We start from the raw sequence: 18,628 nt of genomic DNA, 5'->3' as shown, positions 1-18,628 counted from the left end.
TTCCATGTCATGTCAAATAATACAATTCAGTCTTATACAATAAGTATAATTTCTATTGAAAGTAAATTGATTTCCATTGAAAGCCATTATTGCTATTACATTGTTGGGGGGGAAAAAAAACAAAGCAAAATAAATCCCTGAACTTTTTCTTTGTGACTTTTTTCCAATATTTTTATTGGTTTTGATAATATTTGTTTTAAAAATTGACATTCTTCTAAGACTTTTGGAACTTCATAAATAATTAATTCAAGTTAGGTAAATTCTTTTCATTATATATGTAAATGTGATTTTGTAATATAGAGAGATAGTAATACACAATGAATAGAGTCACCCAAGTCTGAAAGACATTAGTTAAAGGCTGACCTGTAATCCACATATATCTAGATGACCCTGAGACAATTATTTATTTTCTCAGTGTCCCTATCAACTACTGAGTAATATAAATTTCTTACTTGGTACATTGATAAAGAGTTTCTTTCTTAGAAATTCCTTATCACAATAAAATAATATATCTGGTCTCAAATTGCCCTTGACAGAATTTAATTGAAGTCAATTGAGTTTAAAAATATTCATTGAATTGAATTGATTTGGAGTACTAATCAGTCAACATATCTTGAGCTCCTATATTTGTATAACATTATGGTGTACATTGAGAGCTACAAAAGAGGTACATTATGACTGCCTTTAGGCAGCTTAGAATCTAATAACATACTAAAAAACACTTTATATACTGATATATTGGCTAGATTCTATCCATGAAAGAATGTCACTTTAATTATCATTTATTTCTATGGTGTGACTATGCAATTGTATAAAATAACTCACCATTAAAATCATAAAGGTAGTTTGAGTAATTATTCTTTCACTAAATTGATTGGTGATTTCATTAATCAATTTAATCAGTTGTTATTGTATTATTTAGAAACAACCCTAAATAGGTTATATGGGTAATAGAACCATGTACTCTTCCTTTTAATCCATTAGAACCATTAATTTTCAATTCATTCAACAATTAATAAATGCACTTACATTAATATTATTAAGGCTTTCATAGCTATTATTTCCCATTTATTTTACAATTTATAGAAAAAGTTCACTTTTTAAAATGCTTAATATTTTGTAAGTACTAAATAAGGATGCCATCTATTATTACATTGTTCCACTATGAATTGACTTAACATTAATAGCATTAGAAAATGTTATGTTTACATTCTCTTTAAACTTCATTAATTTCAAGTCAAGAAACCTCTAGGAGGCAGCATCCTGTAATTGGGAGAACATTGATTTAAGATCTTTAACTCCTTTAAAAAATTTACATATATTATTTTATTATTTAGTGTTAATATACATATTTTCCCCAAAAAGGCTAGTGTTTCTAGCATTCTGGGATAATATATACTTCACACTGTAGGAAAAGATCTTTCCCTGCCCTACACTCTCACCTTTCTCATCGTAGGTTTTTCCTCTTAGTGAATGTTTGCTCAGCCTGTGAAAAAATGTGTGATGGAGACAATAGTCTAAAAAATAGCCACAAACTAAAATACCTTTGTATTTGCAACTATAATGAAATTATAATGGGAAAAGTTTAGAATATATTTGTGTAATCTTAAGAGAAAACCTAGTGGTGCTCAGGTTTTCCCTGTATGTCCTACCTTTGATGGAAGAGGGAATATGACTTACTGGAAGACTTCTCCTAGATGTTCTTGATTCATTTGTTGAAAATAATCTAGTGGTTTAATTTTATACAAATATTTTTTTTCACACACAACACAGCAGGACAGTTTCATTCACTATAAAATGTTTGAAAATATCTTGCTTGGGGAGGTAGAGTTTTGTATTCCCAAGTCCCTATTTTCTATGGCTTTTCAAAGGAGAGACTCAGTGCATTGTTAGTCTTTTTCCCAAATGGATGTTAAATAATGAGTGATTTGCTTGGATCTTAACACAATAACTGGTTAATCTTTCTAATAGAGGAAAGCATACACTTTGCTGATACTAATGAACTAGGCTAACTGGAAGTCTTAGGAAATGCCTACAAATATGTACAATGGTGACTTTACATAGTATATTTACCTGCTACACAGCTCAAGTTGAGGGTGGGAGCTAGACCTTAAATGATAGAGCTACTCGAGTTCATGCAAGAAGAATTTCGTTCTGCAAGCAGAGAAGGAGCAATTGCTATTTATCATCAATCAATGAAAACCACGAAGACACACACCAAGAACACTATTTTCCTTGAGTCCTGGAACTGGTACAAAGTTAGCCTATTTTACAAACTTGTGAGTGCTAGATGGTGCACACTGTTGATCTTACAAATCCACATGTGGTTTTTGTTCTCATTTTGAGGGTAGATAAGAGATGTTCTATCACTGATAAATACAATATTGAATCAAAAACATTATCTTTTCATGGGAATAGCTGGATTGCATAGGTCTATACTTCCTTCTTGAGTACATGCCTTAAGGATTTCTTTTTCTTTTTTGTTTGTTTTCAGATGGACGACTTTATTTGAAAACTACTGTCATGTACTGAATCCAGTTGAAGAAGTGTGTTCTATGGTAAAGAACTTTGCAGTAAGACATTCGCCATTGGGAAGTATAGGAAAAAAAAACAAACTAAATGCTTTCACAAGGCACTTCCTCATCTTTGTGTATCAATGTTCTTCAAAAGTTTAAAGCATTCTACCGAAATTTCCTTCATTGTTTCTCACTTGTGACTCAAGTTAGAGACGCTGAGAATGTTTGTAAATGTGCAAGTATCCTTCTTACAATTAATTACTGCAACTTTGCTGCTGGACACGTGTATACAGAGTCACAGGGAGGCCCAAATGTGGCCTAATGTTGTTTTTTTAATGGAATGAAACCATGATACTCCTCTGACAATTCTGTATTTGAGCACATCAAAAGAACCTTCTAGCAGTGATCTCCCAAAATTACTGACTGTTGTGTCCTCCAGAAACCAGCAAGACCATTCTGAAAAGAACCTGCAATGGGAGCGTGAGAGGATCACTAAAATAATAATAATAATAATAAAATAAGTAAAACAAGAATACTATTCTGTTACACTGAGTACCAACCTTACTAATTGGGAGTTTTCTCCGGAAGAAGTTTTTTCACATATTTCCCAAGAAACCAATATACATGGATGCTAAGTAACAGCTAAGTAAAATTTTATGTAAGTAAAAAAGAAACACCAAACTCTTTTGTTCTTCTCAAAGCCTTTTTTCCTGAAAATAATAGATAGGGTATTAGTTTCTCATTCTCAACTGGTAGGGGTTAACTGGGGGGGAGGGAGATTTTACTTCTTATTCAAACTGTTGGTCACATGTACAGTATATAAACACAAACCACACAAGGAAGGTATTATGTATGCAGTAGAATACTAGCGTTTAGGAAAATGAAATTTTAGAAAATATGTTTTGTCACCCTGTTGGTCAGAAAGACACCATTCTAGTTTTAACGCATGCAGGCATGTAAATATTTGTCCTGGAGTCACAGTATTAATGAATGAGATCTTAAGTATCTGGTGACATCAGAACTCTTTGTCAGCCACTTTGATCGATAAATTGAACTCTGGTGGGTGCCCCAAATGACACTTTGGAGAATGATCGTGGCTGAGCAGCAAGTTGAAACACCAGAAATATTTTTATATGTTAATGTCATATTATGTTAATGTTGCTGAAAAAAACAAAAAAACAAAACCTAACAAACTCTTGATGTATCAGTCCAATACCACGTAGCGCGGAGTGATAAAAGTTGAAGTCTGTTGTGCTGCCCACCCTCATCCGGGGGAAAGGTAGTTATGTGTCCTCACTGTCTTTCTGAAAGCTACAGTATGTGTTTTCACTTTTGTGCAGATAACTGGAAATAAGCTGCAACACAGTGCTTCTAGCACACTTAAGTTAGAGTTCTCTTGGTTTTTACCTTATTTGGGGGTACCCCTTTAAAGACTGATTTTCATGAATCAGCCCTGTTACTGAACTTTTGTGATTTTTCTTTCTTTATCTTTAAAAGTGCTATGCTCATTAAAAATTATTTATTACATGAAAACATATCAGAACAATAATATCTAAAATACCCAACAAATTTTTCTTAAGAAATATAGTTGGATATTGGATTGGATTTTATTTGAATATTAAAGTGATTTGATCAAAAAAATTCAATGTTTTAATTACCGCACTGAGCTCTTATAATTTTTAGGTCTTCCTTGCAACATTGGTACACATTTCTTTCATGTGGCCCATCATCAATATATTTCAGTCTTTTTTTTTTAAGACAAAAAAAATTAAAAAAAAAACAAGTTGTATATACAAGCTCACATTTTAGCTTGCTTAAGAACAGGAGCAATATGTTTTCATTTAAAATATTGTTACTAAATTCTCTGTAGGAACTTTTTTTTAAGCATGTTTGTTCCATCACCCTTCTTGTCCTCTTTGTTGCCTGAGCATGATACCCTATACTCTAGGTTTATTTGTTGTTGTTTTTTTTCATATACAGTCTTTAAAGGGTAACAGTTTCAGAATCTGATGGAATTGTGGCAAGCTTTTGAATCATAGATATTTGAAAAGAGGGGAAAAAAAGCCTACCACTGAAAATATGTAGTAGTAACTGACATTCCTCTGCTCCTTGCATAGAGTCACCCATAAGTAGGTTTACTAGTTTTTAAATATATGCTTTCCACACCTTTGAGAATGCCTCAATGTTTGGTTTGATATAAATGGAAATGTTCACAAGGATTAAGGGGGAAAAAAACGATCAGTTATATGGTAAGAAAGAAGCTTACTAACATGGTGTAAATATTACAATTCATGAAATGTTACCGTAAGTTAAGGGGTTTTTTTGTCCTTCTTTAGTTATACAGGTTTGTTTGTTTGTTTTGCATAGATGATGAATAAAATTGTGCTCATGTTATTGTTTATATGCTTTTTGTAATCTTAAAGATATTAATGTCTAGTCGTTCTATATTATAACCACATTTGCGCTCTATGCAAGCCCTTGGAACAGAACATACTCATCTTCATGTAGGACCTATGAAAATTGTCTATTTTTATCTATATATTTAAAGTTTTCTAAAAATGATAAAAGGTTATTACGAATTTTGTTGTACAAAATCTGTACAAAAATCTGTTTTTACATCATAATGCAAGAATTGGAAATTTTTCTATGGTAGCCTAGTTATTTGAGCCTGGTTTCGATGTGAGAACCACGTTTACTGTTATTGTATTTAATTTTCTTTTTCTTTTCAACAATCTGCTAATAAAACTGTCTGAAATCTCTCTGTGACTTTATTTACTGTTCATCTTTATTAAATTTTGTGAAATGTATAACATTGAAGGAATATTTACTTTCTAATGGGAGGCATCTAAAAACAACATAAGTCAGCTCTTTGCAATATGCAGGGAACAATGCTCAATGATTTTATTTAACATGCAACTGCTTCTATCTCTAATATGAATTACTATGGTGAAAAACATCATAAAAGCACACTCTGTGGTTATTGTTTAACAAGCAGATTTTCCATATTTTGTTTCTTGCCAGCTAAGCAAACTGCCCACATCTACATGATTTATTTATGTACATTTCTCAGTTTATGAAGCTGTTATTTGTACCTTTTTCCTTTATATTCTGATATTCCCTGGATTCTTATTTCACAAAGCTTTATGCTGAATAATGTAAAGTGGACATTTTGATGGAACAAAACATATTATTCCCATATCTATGAGTAGATTTGTTTTAGTAATCCAGAGAGCTTTTAAAAATCTCTTTCTAGCCTCTGTCATTGGAGATTATATATGTGAAAACTTTGAAATTCCAATTCATTTTACTATAATGCAATTGTTTTAATTATTTAAGTTGAATGAAATATTTTGATGAATGCAGAGTTATCATAGCTGTGAATATTCAGCATTTCCAAGGAAATTTAAAATGTTATTTTTTTCAAACCTCAAGCAAATGTTTCTAGACATTAGAGGAATATATTGCCAACACTGCATCCCTTTGAAACACTAAAACATCCATGCGAATGTTGTCAATCTCTGCTTTATGTTGGGAATGGTGTATGTGACGATGGAATTAAAACACCAAAAACAGATGTCTATGACCTAAAGAAAATACTGGCAAGTTTCCATAACTAGGTCAAGGTATTGTTGTTCCCCCTCTTTTTAAATCATTGAATTAGGGCTAGTTAAATTTCTTCTTTTTATAAATAGTATTAATGGGTATAGGCCAGTGAAGCTATGAAGAGGCCAGAAAGGTTTGCAGCAAAGTTATTCTAAAGGGGGAAAAAAGTAGCAGTGAAAATTCACACTTAGTAAAAAGTAAGGTGTAAGCAATGGACAGCCCATTTACCCCATTGTGAACTTCATGACGTTCCTACAATGGAAAACAAGCTGGATTTGTTCTTATAGGATCTAACCTTGATTCTGATGTCTGCTATCTGTTACTTTTGTGATCTTGGACAAATGATTAACTTCTTGGGGCCTCTGTTGCTCATCTATTTAAAAATATTTGAAGCTGATTGCCCTTTAGTGTACCCTCTCCCTCTAAATTCATGATCCTATGTATGTGAAAAAGGTGCCCATATATTTTTTTGTGGTAAAATAAAGGGTGCACATGAATAAGAGTGAGACAGCTTGGATAGGCAGAGATAAGTTTAAATAAGCAACTTTCAAGAGAATGTCAGTATAATGATGAGAATAAAAATTATGACAATACTTAGAATCTACATAGTATATTACAAAGAAGTTTACATATGTTATTTCAGGATAAAATGAGATAATATTTGTAAAGTGCTTTACCAACTTTAGAGACTACATGAATTTTATAAATTTGATCTATACAACAATCCTGTAAGGTAGGCACTAATATTATCACCATTTTACATTTGAGGAAACTGAGGCTGACGGAAATTACATGACTTCCTAGGTTCAGACAACTAATAAGGGACTAAAGCAGTCTTTGAATTCAAGTCTTCCTGATTCTAAGTCTAGTGTTATACACTTAAGTTGCTCTCCAATTAAAGTAGTATGAGCTGTCTCTGTACCAAAATAGATAGTCATGCACAAATAGAAAACCAGTGGTTAAAAATAGTAATGTAATTGACACAAAGATAAGAAAATGGGTATATGGGCTACTGAATATGTGGATACTCTGCTCAGTAGATACTGCTCAGTCTAAGTTATGTGTGGTTAAGGGCAAAGCAAAATTTAACTCAGTCTTAACCTATTTGTAGCTGACTACCTTGTTCATGTTTTCTCTGTGACCGGGCAGGACCCCACCACAAAAGGTCCCTCCAATCATTGTGCAGGTGCGCTCCTCTTAAGGAGACCATTGCACACATATGCTCTCCATTTGCTATCTCTTATTCTTTATGAGGGACCAACCCATCTTCCTTTTCTTTGCTGGTATCCTTGATTCCAGTGATTCTTTGTCATTTCTCATTTCCTTCTGTGTTGCACTTAGTCAGGGCCATTATGAACATCTTACATTGTTCTGTGAACTATAGGGGGAAGAAAGAGAATGAGCATTTATATAACTCCTAATATGTTCTAGGAACTACACTGAATGTTTTTTTTAATTGCATTTAGTATTTTTATAAATATTATGTCATTTATTTTTCACAATTCACATTGTGGGATTATGTGCATGAATATATAGCTGATAAGTATCTGAATCATATTTGAACTCAAATCTTCCTGAAGCTAGTCCCAATACTCTAGCTAATGTGCTTTAGAAATGTACATCAATGGAATACTGGTTTTTGTTTTTGGAAAGTTTGACGTCATTAAAAGAAGTTGGCAATTTTTAAAAGTTAATTATCCATGACCTTACTCTTATATAATCCTGGCCCTAACTCATTTACCTTATTTGATCAAATTATTGTGTTTTTCTTAGTTTTGAATTGGGACATTTGTAATCTTTGTTCAAGTTGTGAGTTCTACAGAAGGAGTTATTTCCCTCACTCCTCTGAGTGTGTCCTTTTGTTTAAAAATGATATTTTGATCATTCTATTTCTTTATAATTTATTTCCTTTGTAATCCTATGTGTTGTATGCATTTCAAATACTTTATTGTGAGAAGGGGTCAATAGTTTTCACCAGGCTCCCAAAATATTCCGTGAATTTTTTTAAAAAGTCAAGAACTTCTATAAGTTGCTAACCTAATTATACATCATAATATAGACACTAATAGATATTCCTAAATATTGTCTCTTTTCTTCTGTGGATGATCAAGTCAAATTATATTGAGTGGTTGTGACTTATTTTTTTTCAATTAATAAGTATTACTTTTCTTTTTGGCTCAGAAAAAGGGAGAAAACGAAGTGAAAATATGCCCAGCTTAATACTATAAATGCCCACATTGACCATATCCAAAAACAAGTCTCATTCCCCATCTTGAATCTAGCACATCATTGCTACAAGATGTTTAGGCAGCTACTTGTCTCAATGGATAGATTGTTGGACTTGGAGTCAGAAAGATGTGAGTACATATTCTGCTTCAGGGACTTACTAGTTGTGTGACTCTGGGCAAATCAGTCAACTTCCTTCAAACCTCATTTTTTTTGTCTGTTAAATGTAAATAATAATGGCACCTCCCTTGTAGGGTTATTTTGAGGATTCAGGGATATATCATATAAAAAGCTTTGAAAATCTTGAAGGTGCTACATAAGGTTTAGCTTTAACATTGGTCTGCTACAATCATAACTGGTATTGATCAAAGTGTTATCAAAATTGGTAACTGGTATTGATCAAAATCTTAAATCTTTCAGCTATTCTTTTTAATGCTTTTGTTACAATATAAATTTTTCTCATGGCTCTGTTCACTTTGCATGACTTTGTATATTTTCTCATGTTTCTCTGAACCAATCTTCTTCATCACTTCTTACAACATATTTGTATTGTAATAAAGAAGGAATTGACCTGGATTGAAGAGGTACAGGAGATAAGGACAGCCCTTGTTATTCAGTTCTTGGACACCCATAGGAGCTGCTATGACCAACACCTCACAACATCTACCAAGAAAACCTCTCAATGGCTACTAGACTTAGCTATAGAAGGTCACACGGTAAACAAATTAGAGGAATAAGAAAGAACATTTCTTTCAAATCTATTTTCAAGCAAAGAGTTCATGATGAAACATGGGAGGGAGAGAGAGTCACAGAAGATAAAATGGAAAATTTTAATAACATAATATTAAAAAGTTACTGTATAAGCAAAACCAATAAAGTTGACATTAGAAAAAAGGTTATGGATCTTGTCCAGGGAACTTTGCAAAGTTTGGGAATGGATGCAATCAATATATCATTCAAATAGCATTTATTAAAATGATTTAATGTACTATACACCTGACACCATCATAATTGTCGTAAGGGATACAAAAAAAGAGGATGGACAGTCTCTGCCTCAAGAAACTGTATGGACTAACAGGAATACCAACACTTATATTCACAAATGATTGCATAATAAATGAATTAAGAATGATATATGTGTGCATGCACATATGTATATCAGTACATGTGGAATATGTATACATATATGATATTTAACATTATATAATGGAATAATCGCATACATATGTATAATAGGAACATAGATCTAGAACTAGAAGGGGCCTCTGAGACCATCTAGGCTAACTCTCTCATTTTGCATTGGAAGAAACTAAAAATTATGGGGAAAAAAGTGATTTACCTAAGCACATACACATAGTAATTACTAGAGGCAGGATTTTTACCCAGGCATTCTGCCTCAAGATCCAGTCGGTTTTTGTTGTTGGGTTTTTTCCCCATTACATTATGGCATAAATGACTTTAATTACATGACATGTAATACTGCATACATGAAACAACAGAGAGCAGAACAAGGCAAAAAGCAAAACAAGTGTCTGATTATTAATTCAAATTACTTATACTATAGAAATTTATGGAATTAGAGAACATATTTTTCTAGCTATAATCCTAAATTTATTATTTATATAAGATTTATATAATATGAATTTTTAAAATTTTACATAGATTTTTAAATATTGTTTTCTGAAATTTTGTGATCCATGTTGTCTCCCTTCTATCCTCCCCTTTCCTATAATATGTGTTTTATATATGGCATATATATATGTAACACATATTTCCTTATTCATCATATTTTGAAAGAAGATATATTACACTAGAAAAAAAATAATGGAGGAAATAATGTGAAGAATGGTGTGCTTCAATCAGCATTCAAACTCCATCCATTCCTTCTGGGCTGTTAGATAACCTTTTTGACCACAAGTTTGCCTTATAGACTTAACAATTTTCTTCAAGCTCATTATACACAGGACACATTCATTTAGGTCTGTGCAGATCTGGTCGAAAAAGAGTTAAAGCAAACATCTCATCACCAGTGATAAATTCTTATGGAGAATCTACTATATGAAGGGAACTGGGTGACATACTTTGGAAATATGCCTTTTCCAAGTTATTTACATGCTATTTCAGGAGAAAGGGAATATATGTGAATATGAATTTGTATGTATGTATGTATGTATGTATCTATCTATCTACAAGACAATCACAGGATCCAAATTCAAATTTTACATCACAGACAATCCAGTACAGCCTCATCACTTTAGAGATGAGAAAACTAAAAGCCACATAAGTGAGATGGATTTCAAGGTCACATTGGTAAATAGTATTCAAGTTTGGATTGGAACCAAACTGAAGACTCCAAACCTAGTACTCTTTCATGTGAGTGCAGGCTAAAAAGGAATGCTAAGCGATCATGATTGTGCCTTACATCTCATCTTTAGAAATTTGTTCATAGTGACATGGGCACTGTACTCCAGAAAAGCAGGCGGAACTATTATCAGGGAAACTCCCTTGATCCCTTCAATCCTCCTGACTCTGAACCTGGAAACACCCAATGACCCTCCCAGGGTCTTGAGATGACTATCTACCCTTGAACATCCTAGAGACTTAAGATGGACAAAAAGATGAACCTTTATGCCTCCAGGCAGACCCCAGTCAGATGACCATCCCACCCCACCAAATGCCTGAGGGACTAACACTCTATAGGTCATGTCCACACCATGACATAGCATCTGTTGTAAAGAGTATAAAATCCCCAGAACTGATGTCATCTGGGGGACAGCCTCTCCATCCATGCTGTCCCCATGGAGGAACAGCCTCTCCATTCATGCTGTCCTCCCCGGAACTGCTCCCCATCTTGCTGTCCCACCTTGCTATCCTCCTGGCCATTCTCAACATTACTTTCTAAATTAATAAATTCCTCTTTTTGTCTTTAAGCTAAGTTTTGGAGTCTTGCATGCTTGCAAAAGGCATCCTTCCCGAACCCCAAAGGGTATCCTTCCATGCCCATAACAATAGGAGATAATCACAGAGAGGGAAGTATAATTCCCTTTCACTGCTTTCAAGAAGCACAAAACTTCCATAAAACTCTCATGAGGTTCACAGATCTTCACAGAGTGTCTATGTGATATAGTAAATAAAATAGCAGGCTTGAGGCTAGGAAGCCCTGGGTTCAAGTCCTCTCCCTGACATATATTCCTTTACATAGCCCTAGATGAGTAAGCTCTCAGTTCCAAATAAGAGAGCACTTGAAGTTTATGAATTTCAAAACACATTAGCATTTGTATTGATAAAGAGTTTCTTCAACAAGCAGTACTGTACTAAAGAAGTCTCTTTCCATGTCACCAAACAAGTACACATATGTGTACAAACAGCTACATGTGCACACACAATTGCAAAGCAATCAGTCAACTAGTGTGTGTCACTGTGCTACATGCTGGAACTAAAGGAACAAAGCATACAAATTTCCTCTCAAACACAAGGCAGTTTGGGTAGAAGGACAGTATACACAGGTTTGGGAGAATAAGGAATGGCTTCAAACACAGATACGTTTTTTAACTCAGTGTCAAAGGAATGAAGGTCTCTATGAGATAGAGGGAAAGGAGGAGCATATTCTAGGCTTGGGAGGTGTCTTGGGCAGAATATAGCACCATCTTTCTTTTACATGACCCATAATCTACCTCTACAACATCCCTAACAAGTGTCTGTCCATTATCTGCCTGAATACTTTTGGTACCCATTTCACTTTGAGATTGTGGAATCAAGGGCATCAATTCAAAATCTGATGGGCTGCAGATTTAGTAACTCAACACTACTGTGGACAAGGAAAACATGCCTAAACCCTGGTTTCACATGCCCAACAGCCTTTGAGAAATTTACTCACAATTTGAGACAATTATCATTATTTAATCCCTTCCTCCCCAGTCTTCTTCCCTCTACACTTAGTCCTCTCTTGCCTTCTTGGAGTCCTCACATGACTTTATCTCTAATCCAGTCAATACCCTTGTGGGGTGTCATGTCACTGACTTTTTCCCTAAAATAAAAGCCCCAGAGTTGCATATAATGCTTAACAGAAAGAAATATCTGTTATGGGGGTCAATGTGGGCACCAAAATGTTATGGACGGGAAGGATACCTTTGGGGTTCGGGAAGGATACCTTTTGCAAGCATGCAAGACTCCAAAACTTAGCTTAAAAACAAAAAAGAGATTTATTAATTTAGAGAGTAATGTTGAGAATGGCCAGGAGGATAGCAAGGTGGGACAGCAAGATGGGGAGCAGTTCCTGGGAGGACAGCATGAATGGAAAGGCTGTCCCCCAGACGACATCAGTTCTGGGGATTTTATACTCTTTACAACAGATGCTATGTCATGGTGTGGACATAACCTATAGAGTGTTAGTCCCTTAGGCATTTGGTGGGGTGGGATGGTCATCTGACTGGGGTCTGCCTGGAGGCATAAAGATTCATCTCTTTGTCCATCTAAAGTCTAGAGGACTATCAAAGAGGATAAACATCTCAGGACCCTGGGTGGGGTCATTGGGTGTTTCTAGGTTAAGAGTCAGAGGATGCAAAGGCAAGGGAGTTTCCCTGATAATAGTTGGCCTGGGTTTCTGGGGTACAGTGCCCATGTCAATATCTAAAACTAAGCTTAGAATTTCTACACTGCTAATTTTCATATACCTTGATTCACTCACTGATCAAATGACAAATAGAAATGGAACTTTGAAACTAGCCTCTGTTGAATAGTAAGGTGTTCAGAGGCTCTAGAGCTTCCTATCCAAGAAAACAGCTAACCATTTCCAATTCTGGAAATTTCATTAAAGAGGGTTTCAGAGAGCTTCCTTAGTGGAATGGATCAACTTTTCCCTTTCTCTGTTAGAAATAATTACAGTTGTCTATATAAACTCTTTTTTTCTTTAAGGGTTTGACTTGAATACCACTATTCCTCAGGCTTATGACTAGTGAGGTTAAGGGGGAGAGTTTCCACTTCTTTGGGGTTCCATATATAGCACCTAAAGATCAATAGTTTTTTTTGAAAAAAAGGAAAAGTTTCAGTCTAATGCATCAAGACATTCTCTTCCCTCTGAGACCAGCTCTTCTTTAAATGCCTCTATTGTCTCTCTAAATTGGATCTTATTTCAATTTGAAGGAAAGAGTTAGCAAAGGCTTAATTATTCATCTTTTGTGATTATATGTGAAAACTCTTTTTATCTTATTATGAACAAGGGCTAGTTCCCTTTGGATCATTGATCATCGATCCCAAATGTTTCCTCACCATTTGAACAAGCTTGCTATGTTATTCGAAAATGGCCTAATGGATTTTACCTAGTTACTCACCTATGTTATCTATTTGTGTACAACCTATTACTCTGGGACCCCTGGAGGCTTTGGATCAGATGGCATTCTGGAACTGCATTTAACACAAGAGCCTGTGCTCTGGAGCTCTTAACAAAAGATCATGATAACAAAATGATAAGAATGAATAAAAGGACTAATTAATTAATTAAAAGAAAGGAAGCTTATTCTTCTTAGTCTGAATTCCAAGGAGCTCTTTGGTCATAGTGATTCAGGTTTTAAAACAAAGCAAAGCAAAACAAAACAAGAAGTCCTCCTGGGCACCTCCAATGTTTTATATCTTCATTTGATGGGAATGGATAGTGTCAAAGGTCATCTTCAAGGACAGTGCCTTCCTAGAGCCTCAGAAACATTTCTTATATGCTCTGGGGACCTTCTCTATTGTAGAGAGGATGTAAACAAATCTCTTCAAAAAATGTACAGCCAAATCCAGAATATTTCAAAGTCAGTATCTGGAGGGAGTATCAATAATACAAATATCTAGCCTCTATCCAAAGCATTTTAAAGTTTTCAAAGCACTTTACAAATATTATCTTATTTGATTCTCACGACAATCCTAAGAGGCAGATGTCTTTATTATCCCCTCTTACAGATGAGGAAACGAGAAAGACAGAGTCACATAGGATGGAGGAAACTGAGGACACTTTCATCCTCTGTTCTTCCTAACTCCAGATTAAGTGTTCTATCCACTGTACTACCTTGCTGCTTCTATTCAGTTCTGCTTACATAAGGAAAAGTGACTTGAGGAGGATAAGTAAGCAATGGTACACCATTGAGAATATAGAGTCAATATCTGGGGATCTAGATTTTAGAACCCGAGCAGAAATGCTTGATATGTCTCTCCTGAACAAAGACCTCTATGAAATTATGAAAAGTGAAGACATCTTGATTTCATTTTGATTATTCTTCTTTTTGTTGGGCTCTAAGTATATTTAAAAAATTTAACAACCTCTTCAGAAGTCTGTTTTCTTAAACATATTTGAGCAATTGTTTTTTCTTTCAAATATATACCAAATGAAAATATTATTAACTGTTTCCCATATGGGTGTGATTAACGTGCATCCTTTCTGAGAACAGATTTATTGCTTTTCACTTAACAGAATAAAAGAGTATGAAATGAGAATTCAATAAAGGTCAGAAGAAATTTATTTATGGAAACAGGTTTTAACCCTTGGATGTTTTTAAGTTGAGGGAGAAGAGGATTTAAAGGCCAGATCCTCTCCTAGCTGTAGCTCCCACAGGATTCCTTTAGATGCTACATAGGAGGGGGAATCTGGTCCCTAAGTGTCAAGAGAAGGAAGGATAAAAAGTTAATCCTGAGGATAAAGCATAAATTAAACATAAATCATGCTCTTTGACATGCTTAATTTCTGGTGATTTGGAAAGGTAATTTGTGCTTGAATGGGAGCAAAGGATTAATTTATAACCTTTGCAAACATTTCTGTCTTTTTTCTGGAAACAATCTCCTCTTTCACTTTCCTCCCTCTTCTTTTCTCCACCTTTTATTGTTTCATTTGTCTTCTTTCTACTGCACACCCCTATAGAGCTCTCAACTTTCTTGTCCCAAATGAATGAATTTGCATACATCCTAATTTATATAAGTGATGAATCAGTTTTAGAAGCTCAGTGAATTAAATCATAACAAAGTTCCTAGATGCATTTTTTTCCCACATGGAGAGTGGATGATTTTATCTTGGACCTTAAGATTTCAATTGATTATGTGGCTTGAAATCTCTAAAATGAAATTTTCAGAAATATAAATCTCTCAAATTTTTCCCAAAATGTTGTCAAATTGGTCAAAAACCTTGACATTTCAGCAAAGGACTAAGATGAATATGATTTAAATCTAATTATTTTGCATACATTTTTCTTTTTACTTTTTGTCTAAAATTTGAAACATTGTCTTACTTTCAAATCCACAAGTCTCTGACATTTTTATTTTGGTTTTAGGAATCATTAATTTTTTTTTAAAATAGCCTACCTTGGCATATCACTCATAATTTTAGCTAAAAGCTACAATAAATCTAGACATAAGAAATATTTGGAGAAATTACATTATATTTAAGGCAGTGTAAATGACAAATCAAAATCTATCTATCCACTTCATAGTATAATACCTAAATTCTTTTTTATTAATTAATTAATTAAAATATTTTTCCATGGTTACATGATTCATATTCTTTCCCCCCACTCCTCTCTTTTTAGTTCAACAGAATATAATAATTTTTACTTCAAACTTTAAAAATAAAATAAGTAAAATAACCTACTTTCTTGTCCATTGCCCACTGGCCTCTCTGATCTCTTATCCTTCTCTGACCTCTGCTCTCCTAGGAATTTTCTAATTATGGTGTACAATAATTTATATTTGTCCATTGTCCCAAATTCTATTGTTCTCTCACACTCTTAACAGGGTGCATGAAACCCTGTAAATGGAGCACCTGGCACCATACTATCTGATCAAAAATATAAAGGGGCATCAAGATGGCAGTAAAAAGTCTTAGAACTAACTTGACCCTCTCACTCTTTCTCTACTTTTTAATAAAAGCATATATTCACTCTCTACCTGGCTGGCAATACAAAGTCTGTATATGAGCCCAATGAATGGTGAAATAAGCACTAGTTGATGTCTAAATTGCCATTCATTTGGCCAGAACTGTATGGTTTCCATATTTCTTTTAAAGTGTCATAACTTTGCAGTATAGCATGAATTTGGGCCTTGGACACACCAGAACAACCATTCTTATAACTCAAGAAGATGATATCAAATGGTTTCCCCTTTGATATGTTGTGGTTGTATTGATACATTTATTAGTCGTCTTCTTACCTGTTTGATGACTTCATGCATTTCATTTAACTTTCCTGTGTTCTTCTGCACTTCTTTGACAGGGCTACTGTGAACAAAATGAAAATACAGAATCAAATATCTAGACATGGAAGAACTCTCTTGGGTTATAGAGCCTCCATATTTTACAAATGAGGAAACTAAGGCCCAGAGAGGTGAATGATACGTGTTGTATCATTTAATTCTCAAAATAAGCCTGCGAGGTAGGTATTATTACTATTTCTGTTTTATAGATGATGAGACTGTGGCAGACAATGACTTGCAGAGCTTTACAAGGTTAGTCAATGTTTGAGGCAAGTTTCAAATTTTAGGTGTTTTTGATTCCACATCCAGCTCTCTAATCTAACTATCTTACTTTCTCTATAATGCGCAGGATTTTGTTTTCCTTCTACAAGTTGTTTGAATATTCAAACATCTATCTGGCGTGAGTCTTTCTATAATCTGCCCCAGAAGACCATGCATGACCCTTGGATTGTAGTTTCAGATGCATCACCCACTATCTCCCTACATCTGATGAGGGACCTGACTAAGGGCTTGAAATCCTGCTACACAAGCTCTGGATGGCCTCATTTCACAAGTGGAGAGAGATGTCATGGATATTTGAAAGAAACATAAGCACAGGCATTTTTTCCTCAGTCCAGACCTAGTGATTTCATTCAGGTTCATAACTCCTGGAGGAAAAATTCCTTCTACCAATGCAGCTTCTCACGTTCTGAGCTAGAAACTCAAAGAGTTATCTATGTACCTGAGAATAAAAGTGGCATTTTTAGCATTACCCAGCCACCCTTGAACCCAGGTCTTCCTGGCTCAGAATGCCAGCGTTCTAAGCACTATCCCATATATAGTTTATAGGGAGACATGCCCTCCATTATATTACTGTAAAAATATTCTTTTTATTATCACTTTGTTATGTAATGATAGAATATGCAATATTATTAGGAACCTCTTTAATGAATTACAGATCCAGAGTGCTGAATGTTGATAGAGAGAATTACAAAGAAAAAAATCTTCACAATTTCCTTATTCGTAGAAACTATTGGATGGCGCAAGGTGTGAAAATCAAGAACTTTACAGTCAAAGAAGTGCACAGAAAACTTAAAAAAAAAAAACTGTCACCTAATTAATTGGGGAAAAGGGGGAAAAAGAAAAAAATTAGATGAATGTAATTAAAACTTTTCTAAGGTATAATAGGATTTCGGACAATTGTTACTTGCTTTAGATCCTGAGAAGCAAGAGCTGAGTTGCTGTGCTAAAAGAGAGTGACATCACACCTCACTGCACTTAGAGAAATGTGGTTATCTGTACAGGGACATTTTTCATGGAAGAAAAATGGCTCTTTTCAAGCACCCCACGCCATTTAGATGTTCTAGGTATATCAAAAATATTTCCTGGACTTAAAAATATTGCTTAGAATTTAAAGAGGCCAGTCATAGATCCAGGTGAGACCCAGTCTTGATCTAGATTCTTTAATCATTTTATTTATGGGAATACCTCATTAATTACATCTAGGGCTCGGAGATTAAACAACATCAAAGTATGTTTTTAACTAAAATAAGTTGTCAAACTGGCTGCCTGGTAATATACAGATACAAGGTGTTTTGTTTTGTTTTTTTCTCTTTCACCACTCTTTTTAGTAAGATATTCTGGCACTGCATGTAGAGGACAGTTTTTGAAAGACTTTGACATGTGAAAAATGTAATCTATTCCTAGCACTTAACATTTAAATCAAGGATATCAGCCTTTGTTTGATTTTTACTGAGCTCCCTTTAGAGATAAAAACACATCTTCTTTAAAAAAATGGACATAAGAGATGAGGTATAAGGATAGAGTCAAGAGGAAGTAGGTTCAAATCCCACCTCTGACACCCATGATCTTTGTGTCAATAGACTAGTCTTTTAACCTCTTTGCTTCTCTATAACACTATAAATTATGGATTGGTGGTGAACTACCTCTGAGGAAAGTGTTCCTGCAGTTTCTTAGTGTATTGACTTGTGATTTTGAAAAGGTCTCTTCTATCTGAAAACTCTCAAATACTTAACCTGGAAACTTGAGAATGTAGTATGAAGAAGTCTTAAATTGCATTGAAATTCAGC

The 18,628-nt window shown here is 34.4% G+C and overlaps 1 protein-coding gene across 4 annotated transcripts in view; it reads left to right on the top strand.

Annotated features, from left to right (window-relative positions):
* The window catches only part of DACH1 (dachshund family transcription factor 1), a 485,618-nt gene extending 480,343 nt beyond the window's left edge, over positions 1-5,275 (top strand). For all 4 annotated transcript variants that reach the window (XM_007501431.3, XM_007501432.3, XM_007501433.3 and 1 more), the window contains one exon: positions 2,495-5,275. In XM_007501431.3, the coding sequence (XP_007501493.1) occupies positions 2,495-2,532 (38 nt within the window). In that variant the 3' untranslated portion in view covers positions 2,533-5,275. The remainder of the gene's footprint in view (positions 1-2,494) is intronic.
* Positions 5,276-18,628: the final 13,353 nt, after the last annotated feature.

Source organism: Monodelphis domestica, chromosome 8 (assembly GCF_027887165.1).
Source record: "Monodelphis domestica isolate mMonDom1 chromosome 8, mMonDom1.pri, whole genome shotgun sequence".
Taxonomy (NCBI): Eukaryota; Metazoa; Chordata; class Mammalia; order Didelphimorphia; family Didelphidae; genus Monodelphis; species Monodelphis domestica.
This window is presented reverse-complemented; position numbering and strand designations above follow the sequence as displayed.